At 54.4% G+C, this 22,928-nt stretch overlaps 1 protein-coding gene across 1 annotated transcript; it reads left to right on the top strand.

Annotated features, from left to right (window-relative positions):
* The first annotated feature begins 268 nt into the window (after positions 1–268).
* Positions 269–3,691, top strand: LOC138919931 (spermatogenesis-associated protein 31E1-like). The gene is made up of 4 exons (XM_070246808.1): positions 269–509; positions 1,272–1,332; positions 1,798–1,858; positions 2,132–3,691. Exons 1-4 carry the CDS (start codon positions 324–326, stop codon positions 3,588–3,590), a joined length of 1,767 nt encoding a protein of 588 aa, XP_070102909.1. The 5' UTR covers positions 269–323; the 3' UTR covers positions 3,591–3,691.
* Positions 3,692–22,928: the final 19,237 nt, after the last annotated feature.

The raw sequence follows: 22,928 nt of genomic DNA, 5'->3' as shown, positions 1-22,928 counted from the left end.
AACTTCAGACTTTCGAAGGCCATGAGATAGCTGGCTTCAAACCAAGAATCCAGGAGACGCAAGGAACCCGGTGACCTCTGGCTTCCAGGGGGAAGACATAGAAAACTAGCTAAGGTCTCGAAGGCCCAGGAGGGTAGAGGGAGGGAGACGTAGGCTAGAGGGTGGGGGAGGGGCTCTGGTCCAGCCTGCTCCCCTGCTGTCCCCTCCGCAGCCCTCAAGAGCCCTTTGTGACAAGGCCGCACTTCTGTCATGGGGGCCTGGGGTAATAATCTCCAAGCCACTCCCAGAGCTCAGTTGCCTGAGGGCAGCACTGCATTTCTGACATGCAGAATCCTCTCATGTTTCTGAAAAGCCTCTTTGCTACCTGGCCGAGCTCCAGTTCCACTTCCTGGGTGATTGGGACCATCCTCCCCTTCCTGTGTGGACTGGGGCTCTTCCTCCTGCGCCTTCCCTCCCTGCAGAGGAATCCATCCTCGCGACCACCTTGTGAACGCAGAAACATAAGGAAGGTAAGAAACCCTGGGCAGAGACCCACCAGAAGATGAGTCTCTCTTCTGTTCTACTGTCATTTCCAAGATTCTGAATCAAAGTAGAGGGACTCCGGAACTGGCAGAGAATACAACATCCTCCTTCCACGGACAAGCCAGGCTGGGCGAGCAGGGATTAGAGAGGGCACGAGGATTTCCCTCGGAAGATCTCAGAGCAGGAGTCCAGGTGTGGTAGAGGGCTCCAGGGAAAGTCCCCAGTCCAGTGACCAGCGGCTGAGGAAGGGATGCTGAGTGGGATCTGCGTGGGAGGACGGGTCTTGAGCTCTGGTTCCCCCACCGCCTTCCTGGGGCAGGCGTCTTGAGCAGGCCTTTCCTCTGTCGGGGCTGATCTGAGGGCAGTGCTGAGCCCCCGAGAGCCTCCAGGCAGGGTCTGGAGTGGGGCTCGGGCCTCGGGAAGCAGAGTCCTCCCCGAGGAAGCTCAGAGGCTTCTGGACGTCTGCGAATGTGCGTGATTCTTGAACAGAGGAACAGTGACGAAAGAAATCCATGGTGGGTCTCACATAGAAAATCATCCTTCCTCACGTTCTCCAAAGAAGGAAGACACCAAAGATCCGTTTCACGTTCTAGTCTCCACTTCAAAAACGAGTAAAAGGAAAGAAACACCCCCGGGCGCCAGGAGCTGAGTGTAGGCAGTCCTCTTCCTCATAAACGCTAAGTGTCCACGGCTGGTCCAGAGATAGGAGAGGGAGCCCCCACAGCTGCTTCTTTTTTCTCTCATTTCAGCGTCAAGTGGAGCCCAGAGGGAAGAGCAGCAGGAGCAGGAAGAAAAGGGGAGCTTTGAAAGGTAAGCTCCTGCCATTCAGCCCCGTGCCCCAGAGCTGGCCCCCATCTCCTGTCCCTGAGCGCCCAGCTCCACGGGCTCGAGGATGCCAGGGGCAGAACCCGTCCCTCAGGAAACAGAACACTCAGGGAGGTTTGCGGGAGGGAGACGAAAACCTGAGGACTTGCCACATTCTGTGCTGGGAACCAGGGCCCGGGCCAGGAGGGGCCTGGAACAGGGTCTCGTCCAGCCGGGGCACGTGGGCTGTGGTGGAGGTGGAAGCGCGTGGTCAATGACATAGCTCAACCCATCAGCAGCCTTGCCAGCCCCATCAGGGATCCGGTGGCCTTGGACACTGGTGCCCGGGTTCGACAGTCTGACCTCCCAACAGACTCCCCTAAAGGCACAGTGCACGCAGCCTCCTGTAAGAGCCCTCTCCACCGCCCCTGCCCCGCTTTCAGTGCTGTGACCCAGTCTCCTGATTTCTAGCTCCCAGAGCTGCTGGGAAGGGCCTGGCAGAAGTGCGGGGCCAGGTGTCGCTTTCGCACAGGTAAGGGATCTTGCCCTTCTCTCCCGGACTTCTTGCTCCCAGAGTCTCTGGTGTGGCCCCAGGGCTGCAGGCAGCTTGGGGCTGAGCTGGGAGGGGAGCCACGGGGACAGGGGTGGCCAAAGGCCTGCGGTGAGGCAGAGCAGGAGAATTTGGTGAAGTGGAGGTGGGGCCATGGAGGGCCATGGCTCCCAAGGGGCCACCCCCGCCTGGACTGCCCTGCTGTCCCGGGCCCCTCTGCTCCCGGCTGCAGCTTGTGCCTCCTGGCTCCCGCAGCTCCCCAGGGAGGCTGTCTTCCAAGGGATGCTCCCATCGCTCATCATGTCAAGGCTACCCTGGGGAGGCGAGCAACACAGCATACGCCAGAGCCCAGCAGCCACGCGGAAAGCCTGTGGCAGGTGCTACTCTCACCATGACTCCAGCACATTCCCTGGGGCCTCTGACCCACACCCCTATACCTCTGGCCTCCACCCTGCCGGCGGAACCTCCAGCTGACTTGACCAGAATCCCACCGGACACTACTGCCATGAGCACAGCTCCAGCTCACTCCTCTTGGCCATTTCCCAACTCAGGCCACGGCCGCATGAGCTGGCGCGTCGAGTTCCTCTCGCAGTGGCACATGATCAAGGTCTTGTTCTTCCCCGGGTCAGCGCACCTCCAGTCCCAGCAAGGGCACCTGTCCTGCCACCGACCAGTGGCCTCATTCCGGGGAGGCCCCACACACAGGGAGGGAGAGACGGAGAGCCCCTCACTTGCCAACCCTGATGCGCCAAAGCTGCTCAAGATGGAAATCAGGAAAAGAACACAGACGAAGGCCTGGCCAGAGAAAGAAGAACAAGACGCCCCAGGCAGCCCTCAGATGCTCGAAGCACCCAGTATCACGTCTGGGCTGAATGTCCGCTGGCGCCCACCCTTCCCGTCCTTGGAGTCGGCTGAGCTGAACGCAAGTGAGGCTCAACCCTTGGCCCTTCCACGGTCTACTTTTCCCTCCTCTGCCACCCGTGATTCCGGCACCCGCTTGAAGGCCGACAGTGCAGAGTTCTCGGGAAAACCTCTTGAGCCCCACCCAGGAGAGAAACATAAGACTTTGACCACAAAAGCATCAGTTCCGCGCCTGGCCCCTCCCCTCCCTTCAACTTCCCCTGTGAGTGAGGAAAACCAGAAGGCCCCGGGAGGGACCCTACCTGGCAATGGCTGTGGGCCCTCCGAGGCCTCTCTGATGGGACAGCAGGGCCGGCCGCCTTCTCCGAGCTTCGCATTCAGCCTCTCGGACAGAAATGGGCAGAGCGGGACGGTCGTGGGGGCCGAGCAAGGCCGTCTACACCTGAGTCCAGGGTCAGCAATGGCCAGGAACGAGCCTCTGAAAGAGAGTGGAGGTGGGGCGTCACCAGAGCCCTGCCGTGGGGTGGCAACACTGGAGGGCGAGTCAGGGTCCCAGTCTTGGAGCCAGGTCGGAGGAACAGGAGACGCCCTCGGGACCAAACCCCTCCAGGCCCTGCCGGAAAAAGAAGAGGTTTTTCACGTCAGCCCTCTCAGAAAAATGTTGAGACGCCTCCTGCCCTGCCTGAGGCCCAACAAGGAGGAAGCACCAGAGGAGCCCCTTGCAAAGGCAAGCCCGCGTCAGCCACCGCCCAGAGCCAGGCACGGGTCACACGCAGCTCGGCGTCGGATGGCAGGGCTGTTCAGGCGCCATCCACAGTATCATCCTTTGTCTGGGCGCTGGGAGACAGACTGAGGGTTCGCCAAGGACTTCTGGTTTTTCTCCTGACCTCACCCTCTGTGCTGATGGTGCCTTCCAACCCCGATTTCCCCCAAATACATGTTTTTTTCCCCTGAGACCTGGTGGCCTCCGTCTCGCCCTGCTAGGGGTAGAAGCAGGGTCAGGCTCCGCCCTCCCTGAGTGTCTACTGTGGCTTCCAGAAGGGGCAGGGCCATGGGGGGAGGCTGACTGCAGCGTGGCTCACGCGCCCTGGCCCCAACTCCCTCATTGCACGCGAAGTACCCATCACGCCATCCTTACAAAAACAAACGGAAGCTTTAGGCTATTCCCAGATGAGCAAAACCTCTAGACCCCAGCCCAGGATGGGCCCCACCCGTCCTCTCCTGCGTTCTCTGGCCCTTGAGCTTCTGGGGCTGTAGGGAGGGGGTTTGCAGAGGCTCCGGGAAGTGTAGAGACAGAGTCACAGGTCACAGGGCGGGGAGGGGAGTGTGGGGCAGTGCTGGCCCTGAGTCCGGAGCGGGAAAGCTTGCCCCGCACCCCGAGCTCTTGGTGGGAATAGATGACGCTGCCCCAGGAGCTTCTTCTGTCCCTGCTGAAGCTGCCGTGGAGATGGGCCTGCGCAACCCTCTCGGCCCAGCGTCGCCCTCCCTCTGTCCTTGTCACAGTCTGGAAGAGCAGCGACGACCACGACTGAGCTCCGGCCTCTGAGGGTGGGCGGTTGGGGAGCACAGAGGCTGCTGCGGGCCTGTCCCCTCCGCCCAGAGGGGCACAGGGCCCTGCTCTCCTGCACCTGCCTTCTCCTCCTGGGGAATGGAGCCGGGGGTGAGTGTGTGGCGGCATGATCTGATGGTGGCACACTGTGCACCTAGGCTGGGACCCGGGAGAAGGAGACAAAGTGCCACCAGAGTTTAACCACTTACCTACTGAAGGACAGTTTTTGGTTTTTATAATGTCCCCTATGCATAAAGCTGCTATGAACTTCTGGGGAAGGTTTTGGCGTGAACCTAAATTTTTCTGCACGGTTAATATCAATGGCAATGAGTAACGAAGGCTTGAAAATGGGCCAGCCTCCAGGAACTTAGAAAGAATGCAACACGCATTAGAGGTTGAAAGGCTGAAACAGGGCAGAGAGACTAACCCTAACACCATATCTTAGATTGAGCCATTTCCTCAGGAAAAAAATGCCGTTACCTAACGCACGACAGGTGCCGAGGACGTGGGAGGGCCAGGTATCACCACATTGAATAAAACACTGTCAGAACGTATCTGGACAGGAGACCCCTGACCTTCAACCTGTCACAAGCTCTTTGTTCTTCGTCTCCAGAGAACATTAAGTAGACAGAGATCCGCACCTGCGGAGCAGGTCCCCTGAATGAACTGGATTTCCACTTGAATTAAGAAGAAACTAGCTCATGGTTGCTGTGGACTCAAATTATTTGGGAATGAACACACAACTGCAGTTTCTCACTTGAGTACTAGCGCAGAATCGCTAGATTAAATGGTAACGGAATCCAATGAATCCCAACAGAGCAAGAAAATGTCAGTGCGTTCCTGGCCCTCCTATCGCTTCTCTATTGAACGGAAGAGAAAAGGGAACCTTTCTGAAACTCGTCTTAATATCGGAGCAGCAGGCAATTCCTGTACTTCTGTCTTCTGCTATGACAGAGATAGAAATCATCGTGTATGTCAGGGAAACAATCCAATTTCCCTAAATTTGGGGTGGGCGGTCTTTATTTAATACCAGGGGTTCCCCTCTACTATTGACACTGTTCCAGGTGGGTCAGGTTTCCCGGAAGAGCTTTCCGATTGATTTGCATTTTAAAACACATTCGCTCCTCATCCTCTCTCTGAGCTGGCAGGCAGGCCAATTCAGGGAACACGCGGGAGGCCCGAGTCATGTCAGTCCCTGACCTGGGCAGCTGGCTTTGAGGAGGCCCTGAGTCCAGAACTCTTGCGTGCGAGAGCCTGAATGTGGGACTCTGGTCACAGTCATACGCTAGCCAAGCGTCCCAATTAGGAGTCTCAGCTCCAGAAAAAGGTCTTTGTTGGACTTCAGAAGAATAAAGTTGTTTTAACTGTTGAGAAAGACGTTAAAGATCATCTTGGGGCCTGCTAAGAGAGTTACCCTGTTGCAAATTCTGCTGTGATCACACACATTCGTAAATCGGGAACGTATTTATCATGTGAAGCTAGTAAGAACAACGTAGACCTTAACGCTTTTGGTATAAGTAAGATTACCCTATTATCAGTTAAAAGAGTCTCTCTCCGTCGCTGTGTGTATGGATAGCTGTGTAATAACTATAAACCCGGATATCTAAGCACTACCTGTCCAACGAGTCTGAAAAGTTAACACGTTGACCAAAAAGTACAATCCCTAAGTGAACCCCCAGTTCTCACTGAAAAAGGCATGTCCGATGATGTCACCAGGGAATTCCTCTAGGACTCGAAGGGCCCTCTTTCTACAGGTTCAGGCAAGACTCGAGGCTCCGGGGGCCCGGAGGGGGCAGGAAGGGGAAGGCAAGGCCAACTCTGAGAAAGAGATCGCGTGGCGGGCAAACCGGGGAGACCAGAAAGGGCTGCCTCAGACTGGACTCCAACCGGGGCCACGGACCCGGCCCCAACGTCCGCTCTCAAGAGCAGCACTTCAGCTCACTCGAGCCGTGCCCGGCTTCGGGCTGGGCCACACAGCCGTCTGGACTCTGGAAACTGAAGACTGTCTATTTGAGGCAGAGTAAGAAGAAATGGGGTCAAGACGACATCAGAGATTAAAGAAAATGGGAATATGCTTAATTCTCTGCTTTGAAAATACTGAAGTGTTCTGTGCCAATGTGTCCACGCCTGCGTATGTGCGGGCGTGTGTGTGTGTGTGTGTCTGTGTGTGTGTGTCCAGCATGTGCCATAAGTCTTGGTAAAGGCTTTCTCACTGCAGAAGCAGAAACGCTACTGACACAAAACACATCATTGGGAGGTTTAATTACTTAAACTTTTAGTATGCTTACGTTAAATAATAAATGATTAGTTTCAATTTGGGGGTGAGTCGTTCGGAGTGAAGATGGCAAAGGTTGGTGGAAACAATAACAACGTTCGTATTCAAAACCAAATAAGTGCAAAGTAAAGTGGGACTTGCAGATTGACGAAACCAAAAGCTTGTTATGTGGACAAATGGAGCTGAGATTTGCGCAACATGGATGAACCTGGCGGGCGTTATGCTCAATGAAACGAGCCAGACAGAGAAGCACAGATACTGCCTGGGCTCACTTACACGTGAACTCGGAAAACTATAAAAGAAAGGTCAACTCATGGAAACAGAGAATAGAAAAGTGGTGGCCAGCGGCTGTGGGGTGGGGGAAATAGAGAGAGGCAGGTGAAAGGAGACAAACTTTCAGCTCTCAGATGAAAAACGTCGGAGGTTCTAATGTCTGGCGTGGTGACTACAGTCGAGAACACTGAATTGCATAATTGAAATCAGCTAGGAGACTGGCACTTCAGTGTCCTCTCACACACACACACACACACACACACACACACAAAGTCACTAGGTGAGGTGAAAACAGCAATCAGAGTTGAGGACAGAGGAGGATCAGGGTATGAATCCCTGGGAACTAGATCAAATTCCTGGGAGAACTTCAGACTTTCGAAGGCCATGAGATAGCTGGCTTCAAACCAAGAATCCAGGAGACGCAAGGAACCCGGTGACCTCTGGCTTCCAGGGGGAAGACATAGAAAACTAGCTAAGGTCTCGAAGGCCCAGGAGGGTAGAGGGAGGGAGACGTAGGCTAGAGGGTGGGGGAGGGGCTCTGGTCCAGCCTGCTCCCCTGCTGTCCCCTCCGCGGCCCTCAAGAGCCCTTTGTGACAAGGCCGCACTTCTGTCATGGGGGCCTGGGGTAATAATCTCCAAGCCACTCCCAGAGCTCAGTTGCCTGAGGGCAGCACTGCATTTCTGACATGCAGAATCCTCTCATGTTTCTGAAAAGCCTCTTTGCTACCTGGCCGAGCTCCAGTTCCACTTCCTGGGTGATTGGGACCATCCTCCCCTTCCTGTGTGGACTGGGGCTCTTCCTCCTGCGCCTTCCCTCCCTGCAGAGGAATCCATCCTCGCGACCACCTTGTGAACGCAGAAACATAAGGAAGGTAAGAAACCCTGGGCAGAGACCCACCAGAAGATGAGTCTCTCTTCTGTTCTACTGTCATTTCCAAGATTCTGAATCAAAGTAGAGGGACTCCGGAACTGGCAGAGAATACAACATCCTCCTTCCACGGACAAGCCAGGCTGGGCGAGCAGGGATTAGAGAGGGCACGAGGATTTCCCTCGGAAGATCTCAGAGCAGGAGTCCAGGTGTGGTAGAGGGCTCCAGGGAAAGTCCCCAGTCCAGTGACCAGCGGCTGAGGAAGGGATGCTGAGTGGGATCTGCGTGGGAGGACGGGTCTTGAGCTCTGGTTCCCCCACCGCCTTCCTGGGGCAGGCGTCTTGAGCAGGCCTTTCCTCTGTCGGGGCTGATCTGAGGGCAGTGCTGAGCCCCCGAGAGCCTCCAGGCAGGGTCTGGAGTGGGGCTCGGGCCTCGGGAAGCAGAGTCCTCCCCGAGGAAGCTCAGAGGCTTCTGGACGTCTGCGAATGTGCGTGATTCTTGAACAGAGGAACAGTGACGAAAGAAATCCATGGTGGGTCTCACATAGAAAATCATCCTTCCTCACGTTCTCCAAAGAAGGAAGACACCAAAGATCCGTTTCACGTTCTAGTCTCCACTTCAAAAACGAGTAAAAGGAAAGAAACACCCCCGGGCGCCAGGAGCTGAGTGTAGGCAGTCGTCTTCCTCATAAACGCTAAGTGTCCACGGCTGGTCCAGAGATAGGAGAGGGAGCCCCCACAGCTGCTTCTTTTTTCTCTCATTTCAGCGTCAAGTGCAGCCCAGAGGGAAGAGCAGCAGGAGCAGGAAGAAAAGGGGAGCTTTGAAAGGTAAGCTCCTGCCATTCAGCCCCGTGCCCCAGAGCTGGCCCCCATCTCCTGTCCCTGAGCGCCCAGCTCCACGGGCTCGAGGATGCCAGGGGCAGAACCCGTCCCTCAGGAAACAGAACACTCAGGGAGGTTTGCGGGAGGGAGACGAAAACCTGAGGACTTGCCACATTCTGTGCTGGGAACCAGGGCCCGGGCCAGGAGGGGCCTGGAACAGGGTCTCGTCCAGCCGGGGCACGTGGGCTGTGGTGGAGGTGGAAGCGCGTGGTCAATGACATAGCTCAACCCATCAGCAGCCTTGCCAGCCCCATCAGGGATCCGGTGGCCTTGGACACTGGTGCCCGGGTTCGACAGTCTGACCTCCCAACAGACTCCCCTAAAGGCACAGTGCACGCAGCCTCCTGTAAGAGCCCTCTCCACCGCCCCTGCCCCGCTTTCAGTGCTGTGACCCAGTCTCCTGATTTCTAGCTCCCAGAGCTGCTGGGAAGGGCCTGGCAGAAGTGCGGGGCCAGGTGTCGCTTTCGCACAGGTAAGGGATCTTGCCCTTCTCTCCCGGACTTCTTGCTCCCAGAGTCTCTGGTGTGGCCCCAGGGCTGCAGGCAGCTTGGGGCTGAGCTGGGAGGGGAGCCACGGGGACAGGGGTGGCCAAAGGCCTGCGGTGAGGCAGAGCAGGAGAATTTGGTGAAGTGGAGGTGGGGCCATGGAGGGCCATGGCTCCCAAGGGGCCACCCCCGCCTGGACTGCCCTGCTGTCCCGGGCCCCTCTGCTCCCGGCTGCAGCTTGTGCCTCCTGGCTCCCGCAGCTCCCCAGGGAGGCTGTCTTCCAAGGGATGCTCCCATCGCTCATCATGTCAAGGCTACCCTGGGGAGGCGAGCAACACAGCATACGCCAGAGCCCAGCAGCCACGCGGAAAGCCTGTGGCAGGTGCTACTCTCACCATGACTCCAGCACATTCCCTGGGGCCTCTGACCCACACCCCTATACCTCTGGCCTCCACCCTGCCGGCGGAACCTCCAGCTGACTTGACCAGAATCCCACCGGACACTACTGCCATGAGCACAGCTCCAGCTCACTCCTCTTGGCCATTTCCCAACTCAGGCCACGGCCGCATGAGCTGGCGCGTCGAGTTCCTCTCGCAGTGGCACATGATCAAGGTCTTGTTCTTCCCCGGGTCAGCGCACCTCCAGTCCCAGCAAGGGCACCTGTCCTGCCACCGACCAGTGGCCTCATTCCGGGGAGGCCCCACACACAGGGAGGGAGAGACGGAGAGCCCCTCACTTGCCAACCCTGATGCGCCAAAGCTGCTCAAGATGGAAATCAGGAAAAGAACACAGACGAAGGCCTGGCCAGAGAAAGAAGAACAAGACGCCCCAGGCAGCCCTCAGATGCTCGAAGCACCCAGTATCACGTCTGGGCTGAATGTCCGCTGGCGCCCACCCTTCCCGTCCTTGGAGTCGGCTGAGCTGAACGCAAGTGAGGCTCAACCCTTGGCCCTTCCACGGTCTACTTTTCCCTCCTCTGCCACCCGTGATTCCGGCACCCGCTTGAAGGCCGACAGTGCAGAGTTCTCGGGAAAACCTCTTGAGCCCCACCCAGGAGAGAAACATAAGACTTTGACCACAAAAGCATCAGTTCCGCGCCTGGCCCCTCCCCTCCCTTCAACTTCCCCTGTGAGTGAGGAAAACCAGAAGGCCCCGGGAGGGACCCTACCTGGCAATGGCTGTGGGCCCTCCGAGGCCTCTCTGATGGGACAGCAGGGCCGGCCGCCTTCTCCGAGCTTCGCATTCAGCCTCTCGGACAGAAATGGGCAGAGCGGGACGGTCGTGGGGGCCGAGCAAGGCCGTCTACACCTGAGTCCAGGGTCAGCAATGGCCAGGAACGAGCCTCTGAAAGAGAGTGGAGGTGGGGCGTCACCAGAGCCCTGCCGTGGGGTGGCAACACTGGAGGGCGAGTCAGGGTCCCAGTCTTGGAGCCAGGTCGGAGGAACAGGAGACGCCCTCGGGACCAAACCCCTCCAGGCCCTGCCGGAAAAAGAAGAGGTTTTTCACGTCAGCCCTCTCAGAAAAATGTTGAGACGCCTCCTGCCCTGCCTGAGGCCCAACAAGGAGGAAGCACCAGAGGAGCCCCTTGCAAAGGCAAGCCCGCGTCAGCCACCGCCCAGAGCCAGGCACGGGTCACACGCAGCTCGGCGTCGGATGGCAGGGCTGTTCAGGCGCCATCCACAGTATCATCCTTTGTCTGGGCGCTGGGAGACAGACTGAGGGTTCGCCAAGGACTTCTGGTTTTTCTCCTGACCTCACCCTCTGTGCTGATGGTGCCTTCCAACCCCGATTTCCCCCAAATACATGTTTTTTTCCCCTGAGACCTGGTGGCCTCCGTCTCGCCCTGCTAGGGGTAGAAGCAGGGTCAGGCTCCGCCCTCCCTGAGTGTCTACTGTGGCTTCCAGAAGGGGCAGGGCCATGGGGGGAGGCTGACTGCAGCGTGGCTCACGCGCCCTGGCCCCAACTCCCTCATTGCACGCGAAGTACCCATCACGCCATCCTTACAAAAACAAACGGAAGCTTTAGGCTATTCCCAGATGAGCAAAACCTCTAGACCCCAGCCCAGGATGGGCCCCACCCGTCCTCTCCTGCGTTCTCTGGCCCTTGAGCTTCTGGGGCTGTAGGGAGGGGGTTTGCAGAGGCTCCGGGAAGTGTAGAGACAGAGTCACAGGTCACAGGGCGGGGAGGGGAGTGTGGGGCAGTGCTGGCCCTGAGTCCGGAGCGGGAAAGCTTGCCCCGCACCCCGAGCTCTTGGTGGGAATAGATGACGCTGCCCCAGGAGCTTCTTCTGTCCCTGCTGAAGCTGCCGTGGAGATGGGCCTGCGCAACCCTCTCGGCCCAGCGTCGCCCTCCCTCTGTCCTTGTCACAGTCTGGAAGAGCAGCGACGACCACGACTGAGCTCCGGCCTCTGAGGGTGGGCGGTTGGGGAGCACAGAGGCTGCTGCGGGCCTGTCCCCTCCGCCCAGAGGGGCACAGGGCCCTGCTCTCCTGCACCTGCCTTCTCCTCCTGGGGAATGGAGCCGGGGGTGAGTGTGTGGCGGCATGATCTGATGGTGGCACACTGTGCACCTAGGCTGGGACCCGGGAGAAGGAGACAAAGTGCCACCAGAGTTTAACCACTTACCTACTGAAGGACAGTTTTTGGTTTTTATAATGTCCCCTATGCATAAAGCTGCTATGAACTTCTGGGGAAGGTTTTGGCGTGAACCTAAATTTTTCTGCACGGTTAATATCAATGGCAATGAGTAACGAAGGCTTGAAAATGGGCCAGCCTCCAGGAACTTAGAAAGAATGCAACACGCATTAGAGGTTGAAAGGCTGAAACAGGGCAGAGAGACTAACCCTAACACCATATCTTAGATTGAGCCATTTCCTCAGGAAAAAAATGCCGTTACCTAACGCACGACAGGTGCCGAGGACGTGGGAGGGCCAGGTATCACCACATTGAATAAAACACTGTCAGAACGTATCTGGACAGGAGACCCCTGACCTTCAACCTGTCACAAGCTCTTTGTTCTTCGTCTCCAGAGAACATTAAGTAGACAGAGATCCGCACCTGCGGAGCAGGTCCCCTGAATGAACTGGATTTCCACTTGAATTAAGAAGAAACTAGCTCATGGTTGCTGTGGACTCAAATTATTTGGGAATGAACACACAACTGCAGTTTCTCACTTGAGTACTAGCGCAGAATCGCTAGATTAAATGGTAACGGAATCCAATGAATCCCAACAGAGCAAGAAAATGTCAGTGCGTTCCTGGCCCTCCTATCGCTTCTCTATTGAACGGAAGAGAAAAGGGAACCTTTCTGAAACTCGTCTTAATATCGGAGCAGCAGGCAATTCCTGTACTTCTGTCTTCTGCTATGACAGAGATAGAAATCATCGTGTATGTCAGGGAAACAATCCAATTTCCCTAAATTTGGGGTGGGCGGTCTTTATTTAATACCAGGGGTTCCCCTCTACTATTGACACTGTTCCAGGTGGGTCAGGTTTCCCGGAAGAGCTTTCCGATTGATTTGCATTTTAAAACACATTCGCTCCTCATCCTCTCTCTGAGCTGGCAGGCAGGCCAATTCAGGGAACACGCGGGAGGCCCGAGTCATGTCAGTCCCTGACCTGGGCAGCTGGCTTTGAGGAGGCCCTGAGTCCAGAACTCTTGCGTGCGAGAGCCTGAATGTGGGACTCTGGTCACAGTCATACGCTAGCCAAGCGTCCCAATTAGGAGTCTCAGCTCCAGAAAAAGGTCTTTGTTGGACTTCAGAAGAATAAAGTTGTTTTAACTGTTGAGAAAGACGTTAAAGATCATCTTGGGGCCTGCTAAGAGAGTTACCCTGTTGCAAATTCTGCTGTGATCACACACATTCGTAAATCGGGAACGTATTTATCATGTGAAGCTAGTAAGAACAACGTAGACCTTAACGCTTTTGGTATAAGTAAGATTACCCTATTATCAGTTAAAAGAGTCTCTCTCCGTCGCTGTGTGTATGGATAGCTGTGTAATAACTATAAACCCGGATATCTAAGCACTACCTGTCCAACGAGTCTGAAAAGTTAACACGTTGACCAAAAAGTACAATCCCTAAGTGAACCCCCAGTTCTCACTGAAAAAGGCATGTCCGATGATGTCACCAGGGAATTCCTCTAGGACTCGAAGGGCCCTCTTTCTACAGGTTCAGGCAAGACTCGAGGCTCCGGGGGCCCGGAGGGGGCAGGAAGGGGAAGGCAAGGCCAACTCTGAGAAAGAGATCGCGTGGCGGGCAAACCGGGGAGACCAGAAAGGGCTGCCTCAGACTGGACTCCAACCGGGGCCACGGACCCGGCCCCAACGTCCGCTCTCAAGAGCAGCACTTCAGCTCACTCGAGCCGTGCCCGGCTTCGGGCTGGGCCACACAGCCGTCTGGACTCTGGAAACTGAAGACTGTCTATTTGAGGCAGAGTAAGAAGAAATGGGGTCAAGACGACATCAGAGATTAAAGAAAATGGGAATATGCTTAATTCTCTGCTTTGAAAATACTGAAGTGTTCTGTGCCAATGTGTCCACGCCTGCGTATGTGCGGGCGTGTGTGTGTGTGTGTGTCTGTGTGTGTGTGTCCAGCATGTGCCATAAGTCTTGGTAAAGGCTTTCTCACTGCAGAAGCAGAAACGCTACTGACACAAAACACATCATTGGGAGGTTTAATTACTTAAACTTTTAGTATGCTTACGTTAAATAATAAATGATTAGTTTCAATTTGGGGGTGAGTCGTTCGGAGTGAAGATGGCAAAGGTTGGTGGAAACAATAACAACGTTCGTATTCAAAACCAAATAAGTGCAAAGTAAAGTGGGACTTGCAGATTGACGAAACCAAAAGCTTGTTATGTGGACAAATGGAGCTGAGATTTGCGCAACATGGATGAACCTGGCGGGCGTTATGCTCAATGAAACGAGCCAGACAGAGAAGCACAGATACTGCCTGGGCTCACTTACACGTGAACTCGGAAAACTATAAAAGAAAGGTCAACTCATGGAAACAGAGAATAGAAAAGTGGTGGCCAGCGGCTGTGGGGTGGGGGAAATAGAGAGAGGCAGGTGAAAGGAGACAAACTTTCAGCTCTCAGATGAAAAACGTCGGAGGTTCTAATGTCTGGCGTGGTGACTACAGTCGAGAACACTGAATTGCATAATTGAAATCAGCTAGGAGACTGGCACTTCAGTGTCCTCTCACACACACACACACACACACACACACACACAAAGTCACTAGGTGAGGTGAAAACAGCAATCAGAGTTGAGGACAGAGGAGGATCAGGGTATGAATCCCTGGGAACTAGATCAAATTCCTGGGAGAACTTCAGACTTTCGAAGGCCATGAGATAGCTGGCTTCAAACCAAGAATCCAGGAGACGCAAGGAACCCGGTGACCTCTGGCTTCCAGGGGGAAGACATAGAAAACTAGCTAAGGTCTCGAAGGCCCAGGAGGGTAGAGGGAGGGAGACGTAGGCTAGAGGGTGGGGGAGGGGCTCTGGTCCAGCCTGCTCCCCTGCTGTCCCCTCCGCGGCCCTCAAGAGCCCTTTGTGACAAGGCCGCACTTCTGTCATGGGGGCCTGGGGTAATAATCTCCAAGCCACTCCCAGAGCTCAGTTGCCTGAGGGCAGCACTGCATTTCTGACATGCAGAATCCTCTCATGTTTCTGAAAAGCCTCTTTGCTACCTGGCCGAGCTCCAGTTCCACTTCCTGGGTGATTGGGACCATCCTCCCCTTCCTGTGTGGACTGGGGCTCTTCCTCCTGCGCCTTCCCTCCCTGCAGAGGAATCCATCCTCGCGACCACCTTGTGAACGCAGAAACATAAGGAAGGTAAGAAACCCTGGGCAGAGACCCACCAGAAGATGAGTCTCTCTTCTGTTCTACTGTCATTTCCAAGATTCTGAATCAAAGTAGAGGGACTCCGGAACTGGCAGAGAATACAACATCCTCCTTCCACGGACAAGCCAGGCTGGGCGAGCAGGGATTAGAGAGGGCACGAGGATTTCCCTCGGAAGATCTCAGAGCAGGAGTCCAGGTGTGGTAGAGGGCTCCAGGGAAAGTCCCCAGTCCAGTGACCAGCGGCTGAGGAAGGGATGCTGAGTGGGATCTGCGTGGGAGGACGGGTCTTGAGCTCTGGTTCCCCCACCGCCTTCCTGGGGCAGGCGTCTTGAGCAGGCCTTTCCTCTGTCGGGGCTGATCTGAGGGCAGTGCTGAGCCCCCGAGAGCCTCCAGGCAGGGTCTGGAGTGGGGCTCGGGCCTCGGGAAGCAGAGTCCTCCCCGAGGAAGCTCAGAGGCTTCTGGACGTCTGCGAATGTGCGTGATTCTTGAACAGAGGAACAGTGACGAAAGAAATCCATGGTGGGTCTCACATAGAAAATCATCCTTCCTCACGTTCTCCAAAGAAGGAAGACACCAAAGATCCGTTTCACGTTCTAGTCTCCACTTCAAAAACGAGTAAAAGGAAAGAAACACCCCCGGGCGCCAGGAGCTGAGTGTAGGCAGTCGTCTTCCTCATAAACGCTAAGTGTCCACGGCTGGTCCAGAGATAGGAGAGGGAGCCCCCACAGCTGCTTCTTTTTTCTCTCATTTCAGCGTCAAGTGCAGCCCAGAGGGAAGAGCAGCAGGAGCAGGAAGAAAAGGGGAGCTTTGAAAGGTAAGCTCCTGCCATTCAGCCCCGTGCCCCAGAGCTGGCCCCCATCTCCTGTCCCTGAGCGCCCAGCTCCACGGGCTCGAGGATGCCAGGGGCAGAACCCGTCCCTCAGGAAACAGAACACTCAGGGAGGTTTGCGGGAGGGAGACGAAAACCTGAGGACTTGCCACATTCTGTGCTGGGAACCAGGGCCCGGGCCAGGAGGGGCCTGGAACAGGGTCTCGTCCAGCCGGGGCACGTGGGCTGTGGTGGAGGTGGAAGCGCGTGGTCAATGACATAGCTCAACCCATCAGCAGCCTTGCCAGCCCCATCAGGGATCCGGTGGCCTTGGACACTGGTGCCCGGGTTCGACAGTCTGACCTCCCAACAGACTCCCCTAAAGGCACAGTGCACGCAGCCTCCTGTAAGAGCCCTCTCCACCGCCCCTGCCCCGCTTTCAGTGCTGTGACCCAGTCTCCTGATTTCTAGCTCCCAGAGCTGCTGGGAAGGGCCTGGCAGAAGTGCGGGGCCAGGTGTCGCTTTCGCACAGGTAAGGGATCTTGCCCTTCTCTCCCGGACTTCTTGCTCCCAGAGTCTCTGGTGTGGCCCCAGGGCTGCAGGCAGCTTGGGGCTGAGCTGGGAGGGGAGCCACGGGGACAGGGGTGGCCAAAGGCCTGCGGTGAGGCAGAGCAGGAGAATTTGGTGAAGTGGAGGTGGGGCCATGGAGGGCCATGGCTCCCAAGGGGCCACCCCCGCCTGGACTGCCCTGCTGTCCCGGGCCCCTCTGCTCCCGGCTGCAGCTTGTGCCTCCTGGCTCCCGCAGCTCCCCAGGGAGGCTGTCTTCCAAGGGATGCTCCCATCGCTCATCATGTCAAGGCTACCCTGGGGAGGCGAGCAACACAGCATACGCCAGAGCCCAGCAGCCACGCGGAAAGCCTGTGGCAGGTGCTACTCTCACCATGACTCCAGCACATTCCCTGGGGCCTCTGACCCACACCCCTATACCTCTGGCCTCCACCCTGCCGGCGGAACCTCCAGCTGACTTGACCAGAATCCCACCGGACACTACTGCCATGAGCACAGCTCCAGCTCACTCCTCTTGGCCATTTCCCAACTCAGGCCACGGCCGCATGAGCTGGCGCGTCGAGTTCCTCTCGCAGTGGCACATGATCAAGGTCTTGTTCTTCCCCGGGTCAGCGCACCTCCAGTCCCAGCAAGGGCACCTGTCCTGCCACCGACCAGTGGCCTCATTCCGGGGAGGCCCCACACACAGGGAGGGAGAGACGGAGAGCCCCTCACTTGCCAACCCTGATGCGCCAAAGCTGCTCAAGATGGAAATCAGGAAAAGAACACAGACGAAGGCCTGGCCAGAGAAAGAAGAACAAGACGCCCCAGGCAGCCCTCAGATGCTCGAAGCACCCAGTATCACGTCTGGGCTGAATGTCCGCTGGCGCCCACCCTTCCCGTCCTTGGAGTCGGCTGAGCTGAACGCAAGTGAGGCTCAACCCTTGGCCCTTCCACGGTCTACTTTTCCCTCCTCTGCCACCCGTGATTCCGGCACCCGCTTGAAGGCCGACAGTGCAGAGTTCTCGGGAAAACCTCTTGAGCCCCACCCAGGAGAGAAACATAAGACTTTGACCACAAAAGCATCAGTTCCGCGCCTGGCCCCTCCCCTCCCTTCAACTTCCCCTGTGAGTGAGGAAAACCAGAAGGCCCCGGGAGGGACCCTACCTGGCAATGGCTGTGGGCCCTCCGAGGCCTCTCTGATGGGACAGCAGGGCCGGCCGCCTTCTCCGAGCTTCGCATTCAGCCTCTCGGACAGAAATGGGCAGAGCGGGACGGTCGTGGGGGCCGAGCAAGGCCGTCTACACCTGAGTCCAGGGTCAGCAATGGCCAGGAACGAGCCTCTGAAAGAGAGTGGAGGTGGGGCGTCACCAGAGCCCTGCCGTGGGGTGGCAACACTGGAGGGCGAGTCAGGGTCCCAGTCTTGGAGCCAGGTCGGAGGAACAGGAGACGCCCTCGGGACCAAACCCCTCCAGGCCCTGCCGGAAAAAGAAGAGGTTTTTCACGTCAGCCCTCTCAGAAAAATGTTGAGACGCCTCCTGCCCTGCCTGAGGCCCAACAAGGAGGAAGCACCAGAGGAGCCCCTTGCAAAGGCAAGCCCGCGTCAGCCACCGCCCAGAGCCAGGCACGGGTCACACGCAGCTCGGCGTCGGATGGCAGGGCTGTTCAGGCGCCATCCACAGTATCATCCTTTGTCTGGGCGCTGGGAGACAGACTGAGGGTTCGCCAAGGACTTCTGGTTTTTCTCCTGACCTCACCCTCTGTGCTGATGGTGCCTTCCAACCCCGATTTCCCCCAAATACATGTTTTTTTCCCCTGAGACCTGGTGGCCTCCGTCTCGCCCTGCTAGGGGTAGAAGCAGGGTCAGGCTCCGCCCTCCCTGAGTGTCTACTGTGGCTTCCAGAAGGGGCAGGGCCATGGGGGGAGGCTGACTGCAGCGTGGCTCACGCGCCCTGGCCCCAACTCCCTCATTGCACGCGAAGTACCCATCACGCCATCCTTACAAAAACAAACGGAAGCTTTAGGCTATTCCCAGATGAGCAAAACCTCTAGACCCCAGCCCAGGATGGGCCCCACCCGTCCTCTCCTGCGTTCTCTGGCCCTTGAGCTTCTGGGGCTGTAGGGAGGGGGTTTGCAGAGGCTCCGGGAAGTGTAGAGACAGAGTCACAGGTCACAGGGCGGGGAGGGGAGTGTGGGGCAGTGCTGGCCCTGAGTCCGGAGCGGGAAAGCTTGCCCCGCACCCCGAGCTCTTGGTGGGAATAGATGACGCTGCCCCAGGAGCTTCTTCTGTCCCTGCTGAAGCTGCCGTGGAGATGGGCCTGCGCAACCCTCTCGGCCCAGCGTCGCCCTCCCTCTGTCCTTGTCACAGTCTGGAAGAGCAGCGACGACCACGACTGAGCTCCGGCCTCTGAGGGTGGGCGGTTGGGGAGCACAGAGGCTGCTGCGGGCCTGTCCCCTCCGCCCAGAGGGGCACAGGGCCCTGCTCTCCTGCACCTGCCTTCTCCTCCTGGGGAATGGAGCCGGGGGTGAGTGTGTGGCGGCATGATCTGATGGTGGGACACTGTGCACCTAGGCTGGGACCCGGGAGAAGGAGACAAAGTGCCACCAGAGTTTAACCACTTACCTACTGAAGGACAGTTTTTGGTTTTTATAATGTCCCCTATGCATAAAGCTGCTATGAACTTCTGGGGAAGGTTTTGGCGTGAACCTAAATTTTTCTGCACGGTTAATATCAATGGCAATGAGTAACGAAGGCTTGAAAATGGGCCAGCCTCCAGGAACTTAGAAAGAATGCAACACGCATTAGAGGTTGAAAGGCTGAAACAGGGCAGAGAGACTAACCCTAACACCATATCTTAGATTGAGCCATTTCCTCAGGAAAAAAATGCCGTTACCTAACGCACGACAGGTGCCGAGGACGTGGGAGGGCCAGGTATCACCACATTGAATAAAACACTGTCAGAACGTATCTGGACAGGAGACCCCTGACCTTCAACCTGTCACAAGCTCTTTGTTCTTCGTCTCCAGAGAACATTAAGTAGACAGAGATCCGCACCTGCGGAGCAGGTCCCCTGAATGAACTGGATTTCCACTTGAATTAAGAAGAAACTAGCTCATGGTTGCTGTGGACTCAAATTATTTGGGAATGAACACACAACTGCAGTTTCTCACTTGAGTACTAGCGCAGAATCGCTAGATTAAATGATAACGGAATCCAATGAATCCCAACAGAGCAAGAAAATGTCAGTGTGTTCCTGGCCTTCCTATCGCTTCTCCAGGTCCTACTGAAGTAAGCAATATTGAATAGACGAGAATAGGGAACCTTTCTGAAACGCGTCTAAATTCAGAGCCACAGGCTTCCTGTGCTGTTGTCTTCTGTTAGGAACAGAGAGAGAAATCATCATGTATGACAGGAAAATAATCCAATGACCCTAAATTTGAGGTGGAGGGTCTTTATTTAATACCAGGGGTTCCTCTGTACTATGCAAAGTGTTCCATCTGGATTAGATTTTCTGCAAGAGTTTTCTGATTGATTTATATTTTAAAACACATTCGCTCCTCAACCTTTCTCTGAGCTGGGAGGCAGGCCAATTCAGGGAACATGTTTGAGGTCTGAGTCAAGTCAGTCCCTGCTCTGGGCAGCTGGCTGTGAGGAGGCCCTGAGTCCAGAACTCTTGTGCACGAGAGCCTGAATGTGGGACTCTGGTCACAGTCATACCCTAGCCAAGCGTCCCAATTAGGAGGAATGGCTCCCCGTCTGCTGTGCAGATCCCAGGAGGCAGCTGCTGCTTTGGGTGCATGTCCACCTGCGGGATGAGCCCACCAGGCAGTCACAGAGCAGACCCTTCCTCTGAGTAGCTGCCGCCCACCCGAGTGGTGGTCCTTTCGTTTCTGCTTTCCTTAGCGGTAATATGAGGTCCCAGGCTGCATCACAGAGACATTCCAACAGCTTGCCTCCTGGGAATCGCCAATTTTGGCTCCATTTCCTTACAGTCTTCCCTGGAAAATACTGACTTCTGTAGTCACCCAGAGAGTCTTCGGGGAATCTTTGGCGGGGTGTCTTTAAAAAGAGCCCTAATGTCTTCACAAGAAATGGACATGGAGGTCTAGAACAAGTACCGAACAGGGTTAGGTTTTCAACTTCATGGAAAGTGAAAAAATCACATTGGGATTGTCAAGAATATGATGCAATGGGAAAATAAGTCATCTAAAATACTGAATTGTACTCACTTTTCTTCATTGACTAAGGCGATCATTGGATGTCTCTCCATCATTCTATTAATGTGATCCATTATAATGATTAAATTTTTTGAATATGAAAACAACCTTGCCTTCAGGAACTCAACTCTCTTCAAAGGTTTTTGTGTCCATTTGCATTTCCCCAAGAATTTTCATTTCTTTATCTGTAGCGCTGGTGGTTTTCCCTCATCCTCTTTCATTACCTCCACCTTGCTGGAGTTTACCATGCATTCCAATGCAGACATCAGCATGGTGCTTCCTAGCAGAGGAGTCTGGGATCACAGAAACAGGTAAACTGGGAGACTGAGTTGGAGGACGTGGCATAGCTGTTAATGAGACCAGGAACCTCACGTTTCAGGAAAAGCCACAATCTCCTTCATGAATAGAGATGCACAACCGGTAAACGAATCGTAAGCAGAACGTAGCACAGTGAAGATGAGAATATTTGTGCTACTAAAGTGAACACATACATTGTGTCCAGATCCAATGACAACTCGTATCATTTGCAGTTCAGAAATGAGGAAAAGTAGTAGGATATTTCTTCAAAATGGTACTTTATTCTGAGGACGAAGGCTAAAAATTTCAGTTTGGTGGCCTATTAATGAACAAGGATGATTCTTTTTCGTTTTCCTTTATTTCTTTCGTAGTCCTATGTCGCTGCGCTAGGCATATTTGAGTGCCCAGTATCTACTGAATGGCTTATCAGAAGGCCATACTTATGATATAAGCCAAGAATACTGTATCCAGTGAAAATATCCATCAGATCTGATGGAGAAATAAAAACTTTCCCAGACAAACATAAGCTAAGGGAGTTCGTAGCCATGAGATGCGCCCCCTACAAGAAATCCTCAAGAAGGCCTTCATACCCGAAAAAAGAGGGAGAAAGGGCTTACAAAGCACAGAGTATGGAGATAAATAGGTAGACAGGATCAGAGCAGGATAGGAAATACTCAAGTATAGCACTAAAGACAAAGGGAAGGAAAATACCCAAAACAAAGATAATCTTGTCATTTTAACCACAAACTCATAACACAAGATGGAATAAGATGTGAGAAAAACAACTTAGGAGGGGAAGAGGAAAGGGACTGAATCAGTTTAGTCTAAGGAAGTTAGAGGCCATCAGAAAAGGGACTATCTTATCCATGAGATTTTTAATACACACCTTAGGGTAATCACTAAACAAAAAAGCAGAATAGAGACACAAATAATAAATAAGGAGAAAACAAAGAAACACAGCATAAAAAACTACATAACTTGATTGATAGACCAAAATACACAGGATGAGAAACAAAGGAAATGCAGGAGAACTGGAAATGAGTGATAAAATGGCAGCATTAAGCCCTCATATATCGATAATCACCCTAAACCTAAATGGATTGAATTCTCCAATAAAAAGACACAGAGTGGCAGGATGGATTAAAGAACAAGACCCAACATATGCTGCTTCCAGGAAACACATCTCAGCTCCAGTGACAAACACAGGCTCAGAGTGAAGGGATGGAAGATGATACTCCAAGCTAATGGCAAACAAAAGAAACCAGGTGTTGCAATACTTATATCAGACAAAGTAGACTTCAAGAGAGAACAGGTAAAGATAGACAAAGAGGGGCAGTATATAATGATCAAAGGGACATTCCATCAAGAAGAAATAACACTGGGGCCTGCCCAGTGGTGCAGCAGTTAAGTGCACATGCTCCGATTCGGTGGCCCAGGGTTTGCCAGCCCAGATCCCAGGTGCGGACATGGCACCGCTTGGCAAGCCATGCTGTGGCAGGCATCCCACATATAAAGTAGAGGAAGATGGGCACGGATGTTAGCTCAGGGCCAGCCTTCCTCAGCGAAAAGAGGAGGATTGGCAGCAGTTAGCTCAGGGTTAATCTTCCTCAAAAAAAAAAAAAAAGAAGAAATAACACTTATAAATATCTATGCACCCAACACAGGAGCACCAAAGTAGATAAAGCAACTATTAACAAACCTAAATGAAGACATTCATAATAACACAATAATAGTAGGGGACCTCAACACTCCACTCACATCAATTGATAGATCATCCAGACAGAAAATCAATAAGGAAACAATGGAATTAAATGAAAAGCTAGAACAGATGGACTTAACAGACACATATAGAGCACTCCCTCCAAAAACAGCCGGATGCACATTCTTCTGAAGTGCACATGGAACATTCTCAAGAATAGACCATATGTTGGGAAACAAGGCAAACCTCAATGAATTTAAGAACATTGAAATCATAACAAGCATCTTTTCTGACCACAACGCTATAAAGCTAGAAATTAATTACAGGAAAAAAGCTGAGAAAAGGACAAAGATGTGGAGAGTAAACAACATGCTATTGAACAAGCAATGGATCATTGAAGAAATTAAAGGAGAAATCAAAAAATTTCTGGAGAGAAACGAAAATGAAA

The sequence above is a fragment of the Equus caballus genome, chromosome 21 (assembly GCF_041296265.1).
Source record: "Equus caballus isolate H_3958 breed thoroughbred chromosome 21, TB-T2T, whole genome shotgun sequence".
NCBI lineage: Eukaryota > Metazoa > Chordata > Mammalia > Perissodactyla > Equidae > Equus > Equus caballus.
This window is presented reverse-complemented; position numbering and strand designations above follow the sequence as displayed.

Bases quoted from the DNA above. Each gene is read 5' to 3' on its own strand.
- LOC138919931 (XM_070246808.1), top strand. From the start codon at position 324: ATGCAGAATCCTCTCATGTTTCTGAAAAGCCTCTTTGCTACCTGGCCG. The intron at 510-1,271 runs GTAAGAAACCCT...CTCTCATTTCAG, and splicing joins AACGCAGAAACATAAGGAAG to CGTCAAGTGGAGCCCAGAGG. The intron at 1,333-1,797 runs GTAAGCTCCTGC...CCTGATTTCTAG, and splicing joins GAAAAGGGGAGCTTTGAAAG to CTCCCAGAGCTGCTGGGAAG.